The sequence below is a fragment of the Rutidosis leptorrhynchoides genome, chromosome 3 (assembly GCF_046630445.1).
Source record: "Rutidosis leptorrhynchoides isolate AG116_Rl617_1_P2 chromosome 3, CSIRO_AGI_Rlap_v1, whole genome shotgun sequence".
Taxonomy (NCBI): domain Eukaryota; kingdom Viridiplantae; phylum Streptophyta; class Magnoliopsida; order Asterales; family Asteraceae; genus Rutidosis; species Rutidosis leptorrhynchoides.
This window is the reverse complement of record NC_092335.1, coordinates 411,657,038-411,672,297: the sequence shown is the minus strand read 5'-3', so window position 1 is coordinate 411,672,297 and position 15,260 is coordinate 411,657,038. Positions and strand designations below refer to the sequence as shown.

Genomic DNA, 15,260 nt, shown 5'->3' with positions numbered 1-15,260 from the left:
CAACAATCAAAACGTAGCTAGGAGCGAGATGAACAACTTTAAAACCCGAGCTTTGGTGAGAATCCAACTCCTTCTTCTCCAAATCAAGCTCTCTCTCTCTCTAAACTCTTTCTCTCTCTCTCTCTCTCTCTAGAATTGGATGGGAGTGTTTGTGTGGATGAAATGTGATCTACAAATGGGATCTAGATCAGTTTTGAGGGCTCCAAACCGACACCCAAGTGATTTGACCAAAATAAAACCAAATAAAACTGCTTGCCCGTCAGTACATCTGGACGGCGTCCCAAGTATTGGACGGCGTCCAATGCTTCACTGCTGGACGGCGTCTCGAATCTTGGACGGCGTCCCACTAGCTGAAAATGAAAACATGGTCTTACACAATGAGGCTAGGGGTTACAATTTATAGGAAGAGTTAAACTTGTCCACCAAGTTAAACTTGTACTTCAAGCAAAAGACATTCCATATATATCTATTACTTGCTTCATACTCCATTCCTACTAGAAGATTTAATTAACGAAACATAATATCTACGACTTGTTCACCAAGTCAAGCTCCCTAGCTCCCTACGACTTGTTCACCAAGTCAAGCTCTCTTCGACTTGTTCCTTTGATCAAATTCTTCACACCTTCAACAACAATAAAATAATCTTACAAGCAGTTTATAATTAATATGTATTCAGATTAAGAATATCAAAGTGGTAGGTCTTGTAATCTTTCATTGTCTTTGTGCTTACAAACTACACATTTGATAGAAGGACACAAGAATGGATCATCTGCAAGAATCTTTCTGTTAGAGAGCTTGTTGGTCAACTTTATCATTATTTCGAAGCAAAAAAGTTGCACATTAGAGATAATAAAAGTTACCACAGGTTGCAAAACTATAACGAAAAACCTTTATAAAGGTAGAGTAAGTAAGGACTATTAGGTTACCTATCACACATATGATATTACATAAAGCTTTGCTGGTTAGATCAAAACTTCAGAAAGATTCAAGATTGACATTCAAATTTAGATTAGAATTAACAGAAAAATTTGGTAGTAAAGCACCAATCCATTTAATTTTTTATTTAATAATTAAAAGGTAACGTTATATGTAAAAGACATAAGGTAACATGACAATTTATGAGAAACGTATCACAGTATTTAAATTATTAATCAACTCATGTAGTTACCCTATTATGGGATTAACAATCACTAGTTCAAGTTTGAAAATGATCCCATCACATAGATCATGCCTTTTGCAAATAAACAATAAGAACATAAACAATTCAAGAACTGCTTATTCTGTATTGTAATTTATATGCATAGAACATTCTAAAACCTATTTTAACTAAAAAGTATATCTTTTACATTTAAAGTTTTTTAAATCAAACAAACTACTTTGAGTACATAAAACTGTTTTGGATTAATTCAAACAAAAATAATCCTTTCAGAAATTTAACTCCAAAAAAATTTGACCGATTATCCAACCAACCCAATTTTCTACCTTACCATTTGTCATGATTTGTTTAATGTACGAGATAAATTGCAGCTTCCAAAATGTTGGAAACAATTCACTGAGGAACCTGATACAAATAAGTTATTAAGAACGTTTTGCACGGTGAAATGTAGCATAAGCAGTAGCGACAAGTTTGATTTGGAAATTGTTTTTTACCATATCACGAAATATTACAAATCAATAGATCATTAAGAGAAGCAATCTTCCTCTCTCCAACAAAGTGACGATCAAAATACATGATGAAACCTCCTAGGCATTTTGTCATCACCTTGTTGAAGATCTTTGCCATACACAACGCAATGTACAATATTTTCATTAGACGCAATGTATAGTTGCGTAGGTTTGGAGGGTGCTTCCTGCAGTCCTCTCTCACCACTTTGCACTATTTTTTCTTATTCAATATATTGCCTTTCAAATTGAAAACAAAAAACATAAAATAATTTTTTTGTCAATTATTAAGGTTACTTTTAAGGCTTGATTAGATAATGGAATATTTCAAGGTTTTCTTGGCAATTGTATTTCTATACATTTCTCTAATATATTTAACTTTCTAATTTCTCATTTTCATGCCTCAAATATTAAATGCATTTAGTTGAATACCTCAATTAACAAAGTTAACACAGTGTACAATTACTTTTTACATAATATCTAGATTAGAGGCTCAAAATTCAAATTAGAAAAATGTTAAAAAGTACTTGTAATAAAAACTTAAAATAAACACGTAAAAATACCTTCACTGCTATGTAACCGATTTATTTAATCTAATCTAATTTTAGCCTTTGATATATGTAATTGTGCAAAGTAAAAACGCACACAACGCACAGTTATACTGTGACTTTTTATTAAAAGACAAAAGTATCCATCCATTCATCATCATTGCAGATCCAAAATATTTGAATCCAGATTGCCGCTTCAATCAAAATTGAATGCACCACCATTGACGCATTTCTTCCGTTCACCGCCGGCGACTCATGTCGACGTTAGAAAAATTGTTTGTTCAACTCTTCGAGCAAAAGAAACGACTCCTCGAGCAAGTACAGCAACAAGCCGATTCGTACACTCAACAACTTGCTTCCACACTATTAATCGATGGGATGACACCTCCTTCGTGGCTTCTAAGCCCTAATTCTTCAAATTCCAAGGGTAAGCATCCTAATTTCAATGTTTAACTGCATTCTGATGTGAATTTTAGTTTAAATCGCGAAATGATTGAAAATTAGGTTAAATTAGGTTAAATTGGAAAATTAGGTTAAATTGGAATAAGCACGAGCTAATATTTGCTAATGTGTTTTGTTATTTTGGATCTGAAAACAAGTGAAATAAGCTTAAGAATAACTTTAGTATGAATCTGAAAATTCAAATTATGGTATGTGAAATAGTCTTATGATGAATATTTATGCAGAACTGGAAAAAGAAGAAATTATGTCTAAGCTATTATTTCAGCCGACACGAGATCCTGTTGCTTATTCAAGAGGTAAATGTTCTCTCTATAGCCAACCAGTATTTGCTGGGAACGATGGACGATTTTTGAAAGAAACATGTGTGAAAACCAATGCTCCTGACAAAGGTCTTCATGTAACCGATGAGTTAATGAAGACACTTGAGTGTGAGAATATTGAGACTCTTGAGTGTGAGAATAATGAGACGTTTGAGTGTCCTGATAAGGATGAAGGATGCAGCTTAAGTTGTGCTGCTGAGAAAGATGATGGTATCATATCTCCTCTGAATGAGACAGATGCTAGAATATCAAGCATTTACAGTGCACCAGATATGTCACTTGTTAGAATACAGAGGTCCAGGTCGAGACAAAAAGCTTTAGAGCTTCGAACTAGTGGGAAAGCGACTGGTAAAAGTTGTCTAGGAAATGAAAATCGAACTGCAATGTCTTCTAGTGGGGACTTAAAAAGTGATTTCCAGCATGTCTCACAAGATAATCATCAATCAGAAGCGGATAAATGTATAGGTATGAGTGGTGCAAATTCTATTGCAGCAGAGGGAAAGGCTGAAAAGGGAAATGATAGAGGTAGTCAAAGCAGTAGACTTGCAAAATCCAGTAGTCCAAATGAACGCCCTAGTTATGCGAATGATGCGTCTAAAAACAGCCCATCTCATGAGAAAAATGAACTGGATGGTGATAATCAGGTACAATCAATAGGTAATATATCACAACCCGGCCATACTGATGCTGTTATAAAAGAGGGTAAACATTCTGAGGTCTGTTTGGGAAGTAATGCAAGCAGTAAATCAATAAACGTGAAGACAAATGATTCACAAAGGCATAATGAGGGTAGAATTACGAGGTCTAGAAGTTCATTTCAACAACCTAGTGGGATAGACAAGTCTTCAAATTTGGGTACATCTGATTCTTGCATTCCAAAAGAATATGGAAGTTCAGTTCCTCAAATTGTTAGCAATTTAACGGATGGACTTAATGACTCCAGCAAGCTATCAAATGCAGTCGAGGCTTCTCAGGTGCTTAGTGATAAAATCGGGGAAACTATTAGTAGCAACGAAGGTGCATTGAAGCAAATCGATTCCTCAAATATTGTTGGTGCTCGAGTTACGGGGTCAAGGTCTGGCCCTATGAACGAATCTCAACTTGCAGCTAACCACCAAAACAGTGCCCATGTTGTTGTGGAAAATGGGCCCACAGAAGCCCCAATTGTACTACAACCCGTAAGTTCTGGTATGAAGTTAGATGTAGTCCCCACAGTATCAGAAGGTTTAGCCTCAATGCAATCTCCAGACTGTTCTGTAGGTGTTAAACCTATACAACTGAACTTTGATGAAATCGACGAATGTAATTTAGATGAAGTCTGTAGTCCACTTTCCAAAAAGAGAAGGTTGGATGGATTGCCAAGTGACGAATGTTACCCTTTAAAGGAATCTGCTTCATCAGTGGATTATGAATCCAGTAGCAAGTTATTTGAGCAGCAGTTACCAGAAACAAATGTTTTGTCAAACAGTGCAATACACGCAATGACACCATTTCATAATGATATTGAGTGTGGAAAAGATGAGACACTGAATATTAGTTTGGACGAAAATAAGAAGCCTATGGTGGAGGCTGTTGAGCACAACTCGAAAGTTACTGTATTTGATAATATTGATGTAACTTGTGAGATGGATACTTCCCCCAAAGAAGTCCATAATATCCTTAATGAAGAAAAGCATTCAGAAAAATCTCATTATAGTGAAGATCGTGGTTCCTTACCAGAGATGCAAATCGAAGAGGTATGTTACTTAATGTGCTAGTTTTTTTATACATGCAAACCCAGTTCAATCCAGCTATATGATACACTCCACTGCTTTTGTGTCTTTTTCGTCATGTTTGATCAAAACTATAGTGGAGTAATTTGCATTTAATTGATAAGTCTAAGTGAAGAGCACACACAACCCTTTATGTTAACTGATCTGATATTCATGCTGAAGTTTTTAGAGTACAAATCAGTTTGCACTATCTATATTTCTATATCTGCACTTATATTATATAAAGCTTTTCATCCTTCTATTACAAGAAATTTTTAAGAATATTTCACGTTTATTTTTGAAAATTGGTAACTTTATTATCAGTAAAAGAATTTTGATCAGTTGAGAGTAAACATGAGCATGCAAGCTGGTTTGTAACGTCCATTGTACACTTTCAAGTTTTAGTTTCTGATTATGTTAATATTTCATTCCATGGCAATGTTCGATGAGTGAACACTTCAATATTTGACACAGAGTAATGTTCTACACATCACTTATAATTTTGTTATCATACTTGTGACACATAAGTTATAAGTGGTACACTTTTTATTTTTTTTTAAATTTTTTTTTTTTTTCATTTCTCGACAGCGAAGACATAGATGAAACCTGTGAGTAATAAGATAAAATTGCTTTTATGTTTCATTTATGATAGGGTGATCTCGGTCATAAAGGTGAGGGAAGTGTTGCTGGTGACGCCAACTCGTCATTTGTTTCGAATTCAACCAAACAAGGAAACAAGGATTCACAACATTGCCTGGATAACGAAGTCCGAATACCAGATAACGATCTTGGTTCTTTAATAACTGAAGAATCTGATGGTGGGACGATCCTAAAGTTGTCCAATGTGAAACTCAATTCTGTCAAGTTTAATACATGGCCAGAGAAGCATCAGAGATATATTGAGGACCAACCAAACTGCTTCTCTGATGTAAAAGGCTATAGGGTACATATTCAAAAAGATGCTGTTCATTTCAATCTGGATGCAAATGAAAATGATTCATATTCTGTAAGGGAATATGCATCAATCTGTGACAGAAGTGTTCGTGATGATTTGATGTGCGATTTGCCAGAAGAAACAGAGTCACTACAAAAGCTTCAAGCTGTAAAGGTATTAATGCTCTGATGTTGGCTACTTAACTTTTAGTATATATATGTATGTATATGTATATATGTATGTATAGATGTATATATGTATATGGGTGTAGCTATATGTATATATAAATGTATGTATGTGTATGTATATATATATATATATATATATATATATATATATATATGTGTGTGTGTGTGTGTGTGTGTGTGTGTGTATGTATATGTATATATATGTGTGTATATATATGTATGCATATATATGTATGTATGTATATGTATATATGTATAGTGGTAGGATCAAGAGGGAAGTAACCATTCGGGGGAAGCAAAAACTTTTTTTTTTTTTTTTTCGTTTTTTGAAAAAACTTTGTTCACGAACATTATAGATGAGATGAAAATATGAACATTTAGTAGAGACACTTTGTGATAAATGTTTTTATTTTGGCGGGAAAACGCTCGAAGAAGTAATATATAACAATTATCGTGTTTTTCGAGCGTATTTTGAGGTTTTAGCTATTGGGGTTTAGATATTAGGGTTTATAGGGTTTAGATATTAGGGTTTAGAAATTTAGGGTTTAGGGTTTAGATTTAGGATTTAGATTGAGTTTTTAACATGAACGGTTTAGAGTTTAGGGTTTAGGGTTTGGTGTTTTGGGTTTATGGAATAAACCCAAAACACCAAACCCTAAACCCTAAACTCTAAATCGGGCTAAATTTTACTTCACAAAACTAGAAAAAAAAAAACGTTCATATTCTTCACGAACAATATTATCTTGAATGTTATTTTTGTCGATCGTTTTCCCGCCTAAATAATAACATTCATCACGAAGTGTCTCTTCTAAATGCTCATATTTTCGTGTGATCTTGATGCCGGAAAAAAAAAATTTCAAAAAAAAACGAAATTTTTTTTTTGCTTCCCCCCGATTGGTTACTTCCCCATTGATCCTGCCCCTGTGTGTGTGTGTGTGTGTGTGTGTGTGTGTCTATATATATATATATATATATATATATATATATATATATATATATATATATATATATATATATATATATATATAACGATGCCAATTTTGCTATCAGACACTGAACAAAACTATCTGTGCAGGTAAATGCTACTGAATTGGGTGATGTCACTACAGAGATAACCCACACACCCAAACACTCTGAACCAACGATGGCAATATCAAACTTGATCAGTAATGCAGGCGGGGATTTAAATAATAGCTTGGTAGAAGACATGGAGCCTACACATTTGAGCAGTATTGATGATGTCAATACCGACAATAAATACTCCGAGATAAGCTTTTCCGAATGGGCGTCTTCATTCGCCTCGTTTCGTTTTTCACAAACTGATGAGAAAAGTTTAAATGTCTCTGATGAAATTATGCCGAGCTATGAGCGTTTTATTATAGATCAGAACGTTGAAAATGCAAGTATGGAGAATGCTGAAAGTGGGATAGATTTTCACGCAATGGAGATCGCAAGTACCACAATCGAAAGAGCTAGCATCATAGAGAAATTATGTAAATCTGCAACAATGGACACACCTTTGTCCCAGTTTTCGTCTAAACATATGCAACCTCAACTTCAAGACATGTATGAATTTATGGCAGATGGGACCATTGACCAAATGGACTTCGGAAGCGTTGTATCTTTTGACCAAGATTCTAAAAATCATCTTCAAACAAGTGAAATTAGTGGGCCCTCTGAAAATCAACAACAATTTGAATCAGTTCCTCTTACTGCTAGTCCATACTATTGGCAATCAAAATCCCATTTTTTATCTCCTGTTGGAAAGTTTTGGGAGAGATCCGCATCAAGTTCGGGCGGTTCAGGCAGTTCAGGGAAGCAATTGAGCTCGAATCCCGAGCTTACTTGCTTCCCTATTGAGGAAGATCCCAGAAGTGATGAAGAAAATGATGATGACATGGCAGATGAAAAAGAACCAATTCCCGAGGCTACCGAAATTTCCTCTCAACATGTAAATCCCGTGTCCGTTTCCAAGAAACATCCAGATAGATGTAGTTCAAATTCTGTTAATATAGAGCATAGTGTCCCTCGGACTCGTGATAATGTCAAGTACAAGCCTAAAAATTGTCTCGGGATTAAGACAAGTAGGTATGGGGAGGTTAACCGGACGCCGTCAATGGCTACACGAGCTAGTAGTAGGGGGAATGTATCTGGATATAGTAATAAGAGCAGTTTGAGAAATAGAATACCAAGGGTATCTCAGAAGGAGGTTAAAAGTAACAATATTGTATCAAACATCACTTCATTCATACCAATTGTTCAACAAAAACAAGCAGCAGCTGTTTGCCCAGGTAAACTTGTTTATTTATCCGGTTCCTGCATTTGTGTCATCTTTCTATTTCAAAGCATCCAATGCCAACATTGGCTTTAAACTGGAGGCTGCAAGTTTGACCCGTTGACTTATGTATGGGTACTTTTGGGTTGAGCTTTATCTCAAATGGGTCAAGTGGTTGTTGAAAGTAGTCCAAGCTTCAATAATATTTCTATTTTTTAAATATAATTCTGCTAAAAGGAGGGTTTGAACCTCAGACCTTATGGTTAACAGCCACAAGCTTTAACCAACTGTGCTATTCCAGCTTTTCTAATTATATATCTAACTAATGCACACATGAAACAACCCTGAAAATCTTTTTTGTTCGCCGATTTATATTTAATATTGCAACAATACTGATTTTGTAGTCGTAAGTAACTCATTAATTGTTAAGAAAAATAAATGTTTGCTGGTCCACCCAGCCAGACCCATTCTGACCCCTACTATACCAGTCCTAACCTGGATGTTGCAAGTTTGACCCATTGACTTGTGTATGGGTAGATGTGGGTTGAGTTTTATCCCAAATAGGTCAAGTGGTTATTAAAAGTAGCCCAAGCTTCAATTATATTTCTATCTTTTTAAATATAATTGTGCTAGAAGGAGGGCTTGTACGTCAACCAACTGTGCTATTCCAGCTTTTCAAATTATATTTTTACTGTTCAAAGATTTGGATTTGTATTATTATGATAACAAAACAATACTGATTTTTGTAGTAGTAATTAACTAATTAATTGTTTAAAAAAATAAATGAAAGAGAAGTGTTTGCTGGTCAATTCAACCAGACCTATTTTGACACCTTTTATAGTAGTCCTGCCCATCTGTTTTGCCACATCTACTTAAAACCCATGATAATGAAGAGTGTGAAGACGTCTGTTTATTTATTTATCTATTTTTTCTCGTTGGATAATTCATATATCTGATATTTTCATAATCGTGTGTTTCTTGTTGAAGGTAAGAGAGATATCAAAGTGAAGGCTTTAGAGGCGGCCGAGGCTGCAAAACGGCGCGAACAAGAAAAGGAGAACGAGCGAAAAATGAAGAAAGAAGCATTGAAGCTTGAACGAGCTAGAATAGGGAAAGAAAATGCAAGAGAAATAGAGTTGGAAAAGAAAAGGAAACAGGATGCGTGGAAGAGAAAAGAAGCTGATATAGCAGCAAGAAAAAGGCAACGCGAGGAAGAAGAGAAGAAACAAGTGGCTAAGAAACGAAAACTTGTTGCAGAAGCACAAAAAAACCAGAAACTTCAATTTGAAAAATCACGTTTTGGGAAAGTGGAATTGGAAAAACAGCAGAGCAAAAATGTTAGTTTTCGTTTAATCTTTGTAGTCCTCCTTTGTGCTTGATATTTCAAAAGTTACCCTAATTGTATTTGAATACAGGCTGCAATTGCTGGCAACAAGAAAGCATTTGAAAACCCGAGACAAATGAAAAACGCAGATGAAAATAGTTCTCAAACACACAACGCTGAATTGAAGACAGCGAGAGTCATCCAGCAAGTTACTTCTGTTGCCGAAACACGTGATGCTTCTGTTGGTTGTGGTGAGAAAGAAAAGGTGTGTTTATGATTGTCAACATATTTTTCAGTTATACGAAACATGTTTTATTGTTAGTATTTCATTTCATGATCTGCGTTTTTGTTTTTTGCATAGGCAACAAGGGTATCTGAAAACACACCTGTAAAGGTTGACCCAGTTAAGTCAACAACTCAAGAAAATTCATATGAAATTTCTCCATATTTTTCTGATGATGATGAGGATGACGAAGAGGATGACCTACCCAAAACGAAGTTCGTCCCTTCATGGGCCAGGTGAATCACTTTGATGATCTTTTTAGGTTTTTTTTTTCTTTTCAAAATCTGTCTTTTAAAAAGAAGATTTAAAGGTTGTATTTGGGCTCATCTCAATGGACTTGGTATCTGCAGTAAAAGCCGTGTGGCCATGGTTCTGCCATTGCAACAATCACTCAACCCCGAAACGATATTTCATGTAGAAAGCTTTTGCAGCATTGATGAAGGTATAATTTCTGTTCGTAATGATCAGATAGTTAAGTAAGTTATAAATGATAATATAATATATATATATATATATATATATATATATATATATATATATATATATATATATATATATATATATATATATATATATATATATATATATTCATTTTGTAATCATGTGCTTGCAGTTCTTCTGCCCCTAAGACTACAGCAATAGGTTGCCTATGTCAATTGTATACTCACATACAAATCAAAGGTATTGCTTTTCTTTATAACATTCACCGTTGCAAAACTCCAAGTTACTCGGCGAGTACTCGGTCAAAATGCGGGATTACTTGGAAAATCGGTCAAAACCCAGTCAAAATTAGGTCAAAGTCAAACTTGGTCAACATCTGAGTACTCCTGAGCTTCCGAACAGTGGCGGAACTTGAACCCGATCTGAGATGGGGTGCAACTAGTGAAAGCTTGTAAACACTAAAAAAACCCTTATTTATTAGTAAAAAAGTTTTAGTCAATTTTCTTTTTTTTTTTTTCTTTTTTTTTTAAATTAAGCTGAGGCGGATACCCCCTAGTGTTTCCTCTATGTTCTGCCCCTGATGCCGAGTACTCCCTTAAAAGTCCCGACCGACTGACTGAGTACTCCCCGAGTAGTGATTTTGCAACCTTGCCCAAAAGAATAAGAAAATTAACAACGGTGATTTTCGAGTCGAATGGAAATCATTTGTTGCAATCTTAAGTTGTTTGTAACTACTAAACTGTCTTGGCCTTATTTCTTTGTATTGGCCTTATTTGAAACTCAGTTTTTTATATTCACTTCATTTTTAACTTCCATTCAACTCGAAAATCGCTACTTCAGGAGTACTCGGTCGGGACTTTTTAGGGAGTACTTCGCAACTCGGGGAATACTTGGATGCTGAACAAGTTTAACTTTGACCGATTTTCCGAGTAATCCCGAGTTTTGACCAACTTTTCCTGATGCCAATTGCAGGCTGCTGCTATTTTTTTTTATGTCTAACGTGACAATTTTGATTGGCAGATTTTAATTAAGCATACCATCCCAACCTTGTTATGCCGATTTTAGATTTCTTCCATGCATAAAATTCATATGGAGATGAAGAGCCACCACGTTTAGAAATTGCTTAGCTATCTAGGATTATGTTTTTGTGTTCATGCTGGTAGGCAATATGTGCTCTATGCTTAATAATAATAGTCTATTGCTAAATCCCGACAAAACGGCCTTAAACTGAATGGCCGTGAGTTTGTAAATTGATGATTCTGTAGTGGGTTATGGCTGCAACACTTTCAGTTATATGAACATAATGTATGCACTTTTATACATGAATCAAGTCAGTGTATGTTGGTTTAAGTCGACAACTAGACAAGCATGTTAAAATAAACGTAAAACAGCTAAAAAAAGTTGTCCAGATGGTAAGTTACTGTTTAATTTGGTTTTTGGTCGGCAGGTTGACGAAATGAAACTATCATTTCTTGAAAAATGAAAATAGAAATGCTATCAAATGCCAAAACTGTCAACTCGATTGGGTAAAAGTTATTCCCCTTATCCGGTAGCCTAAACAAGTTAAACTTTTTAGCCGTGTACTCTGAATTGAGTAGCTCGCATAAATGTAATGATACATTAACAGATTAACTTACATATTTCTAGGCGTAGCTCCCAGGTTGATTTTAATAGAAAATATGAGGGAAAAAAATAATACAGTAATAAAAAGGGAGACTAAAGAATACGATTTCCGACTTATAAAAAATATGTAGTTACCTTGGTGGGCGAGGCTTGAGAATTCTCAGTAGAGATCCAAATTTAATCTAACTTTGAATACTTCTGTTTTAAAAATATGTTTTTATAATTTTTTATAGAGTGAGTATTTAGAGAGAACCAATGGTAGAGAGAACTCAGAGATTGAATTCAATCTGTGTGTAATTTGAGCTCAAACTGTGAATTCTGTGAGTTCTCTCACACCCTTAATTCTCTCTGGATCCTTTCACCTCTTTTATAACTGCAAGAGTCTTTCATCTTTCTATTTAACTTTTAAATATTGAAGAGAAAGTTCGGAGAGAAACGATCATAAATTCTTTTCCTACAAGCTTATTTTTCTTTCTACTTAATTGACAAATGGTGGAAAATTGTTATATATATATATATATATATATATATATATATTTTTAATTTACAATGGTAGTCCTTTAATACGTGTAAGAATTTTCACTCAATTCTCACACATTTTTTAGTTTTAGCATCATCCAAGTTGATCAATTTGCTAAGTTATCTTCACTAAAAATGGCATGGCAAGTGTATATGCTTGTCAGCTATGGTTTATGAAAAAATGTCAAGCTACTGCATAATAATATAAAAATTAGGAGTTGTACATGCTTTTGACAACAAAAAAATAGCATGTAGTAGCATCTTTCATGTTAAAATGAAATTTATGGTCTCTTTTAGGACTTGATCTACTTTTTTCATGAAAGACCTCCTTGCGTGCTACGTGTGTTATTCACGTTTGCATTGATAAATTATTAAATCATTTCTTAACATATCCTTGAAGTATAAGATTATTACCCCTTAATATAAATGGTCTTTGTTCTTTGCTAACATAACAATATGTAAACTTAAGTTTCATTTTTTATGAATGATATATTCATATTCTCATATTTGAAAGTGGTACAACCTCAGTCTACTAGTATTTATTTTAGTAGTAGTTCTTAACCATCTATTTGGATGTATTATATGCATTAAGAATAGTAGAGAATTGTACTCTATACACTGGAAAAAAGCTCGAACACATCAAAAATTCAAATTAAGCGTTGTAAAATTACTACCCCGTATTTCTCTTGGCTAAAGTTCATTTTTTCCTGAGGTTTCAAAAATGTCATATATTTCTCCATTGGTTATACAACCAAACAGGGGCGTAATAGAGTGAGGGCAGGTAGGGGCATCCGCCCCAGCCGGATAAATAAAATTACATTAAAAAAAAGATTACACTAAAAAATAAGGTTTTTATTAGTATTTACCCTTGGTGGAAGTGAAAAATTTATTAAATTTTTACACCCGCCTCATCTGTATCCGGGTTCAACATCCGCCACTACAACTAAATCTACAAGTCTCCTTATCATATAGCGTTTTCTATTATTCCATTCAAGATAAATACAGTATATTTTAACTATATTTTAACTGCAAAGAAGGCAAACAAAATTTTATTGACGTGCAATCATGTCATCTCATTTTTATAGCAAAGTAAAGGCCTTTTTAAGATTTAACTTTCTTGAAATGCCTATATTTCAGATTAATATGCCCTATAAGTTGTCGTCAGAAAAAGCTTAACTTTGTTTTAGGAAACAAACAGTTGCTTTCATACAAACTAATTATCAAATCCAGAGGCGGAGACAGGGGGATGTTTAGGGATGTTTTGCATCCCCCAACTCTTCAAATAATCGAATTATACTGTGTTAAAAATTGTCTATTAATTGTCAATATCTCCTAAAAAAAAATATAAGCATCCCTTAAATAAAATTTACATAATTTTTTTCCTATGATTCAGTTCAATATTTTTATTCATTTAGTAACAAGGTCAAGGTCCACTAGTAATAAATTATCAATACTCATTCTTTATAAAATATAAGTTTGGCCGTATACCCTAAATTTTAAACAAAAAAATAAGGTTAGCCCAATTGATAACAAGTAATAATGTCTCTACATTAGGTATAGATAAAAAGTCTCTACTGAGAAGATAATAGATGATTTCGCTTTCAAGAAACCTAGACGTGTCCGACTTCAAATCTAAGGTATTTTTTAAAATAGCTTACTTTTTTGTGTATGTTTTATAATTATTTAACTTATGCAATTGTTTTAACAAATTATTACTACTAATAGGTTCTTCAATGAGACTACGGATCGACGTTGCAAGAATTAATCTATCTTTTTGAAGATTTGTTATGGAAAAACTTATCAGTGAAGTATTACTATATCTCATATTTCTTTTGAAAAACTTATTAGTGTAAGAGATTTGTGAAGTATTACTATATCTCATAGTTATGACGTATATATGAAAATTTTATTTTGATATTAAATTTTTTGTGAAATGCATCCCCTATCCGTAAATCCTGGCTTCGGCTCTGATCAAATCATAGAAGCTTATAGTGAAATGAAAGGAGTTTATGTCACGTGATTACTAAAAACTAGTCGCAACTATTTGCTATTGACGTAAATAAATATACCCAAGACCTGATGCTAAATTTTGTTATTAAAGAAGCTGATTTCAGAATAATTATCCATTTTACTATTTTATCTTATCTGTCTTAAAATAATTACTCACTAATTATACTCTGTACAATATAACTACTATATACATTACTTACTCTATTACTTCAGTCAACTAAATATTAAATGAGTGATGATTCGTACACAATCGATATTTATCCATACACAATTAAATATATATGTTTTAAAGTATTGTATTAAACAACATCATAAAATATGTTTGATTGTGTATGGATAGAATTTAGTTGTGTAAAAATCACTTCCCATCTTAAATAAATTCAATTAAACTTATATTTGATACAAAGACAAAATAATATTCATCAAACATATTTTAAATTAAATAAAAATTGTTATGTAACAATTCTTTGAGAAAAAAGTGAGTAATCAAATTATGAACAGAGTAGTACATAAAAAAAAAAATACAATATTCTCAATTGAACTACAAGTATATATAGTTATAAACAATCATACTCAATTTGCAATGTAAAGCATGAAAAAGTAAAAATGTAGACACTCATTTGTTTCTTCGCCTTAGACCTCTTATAATGCAGCGTGATTGCACCTTTTTTGCCACCATCACGCCTCCATAACATCACTATGGGGCGTGATGAGTCCAATATTTGTGAGGCGAGATAAGTTCATCACACAGAAATGTTGCAGAGTGCGTTTGTGTGTTGCGAATGGGGATGTGCCACGTGTCTTAGTCAAACGGCTATATAGCCGTTAAACTTGCTTTTTTCAATTTTTTTTTTTATAAATACCACATTTCTTATACCATTTTTCTCACACATTTTTTTTTTAAATTTAATTCTATACTT

General features: G+C 33.7%; 1 protein-coding gene across 1 annotated transcript; it reads left to right on the top strand.

Moving 5' to 3' along the window:
- The first annotated feature begins 2,394 nt into the window (after nucleotides 1-2,394).
- On the top strand, nucleotides 2,395-11,493 carry LOC139897774 (uncharacterized). The gene is made up of 10 exons (XM_071880468.1): nucleotides 2,395-2,637; nucleotides 2,897-4,728; nucleotides 5,396-5,851; nucleotides 6,941-8,156; nucleotides 9,128-9,477; nucleotides 9,556-9,729; nucleotides 9,826-9,983; nucleotides 10,098-10,189; nucleotides 10,361-10,428; nucleotides 11,209-11,493. The coding sequence occupies exons 1-9, from the start codon at nucleotides 2,466-2,468 to the stop codon at nucleotides 10,387-10,389; spliced, it is 4,479 nt and encodes a 1,492-aa protein (XP_071736569.1). The 5' UTR covers nucleotides 2,395-2,465; the 3' UTR covers nucleotides 10,390-10,428; nucleotides 11,209-11,493.
- The last annotated feature ends 3,767 nt before the right edge of the window (nucleotides 11,494-15,260 follow it).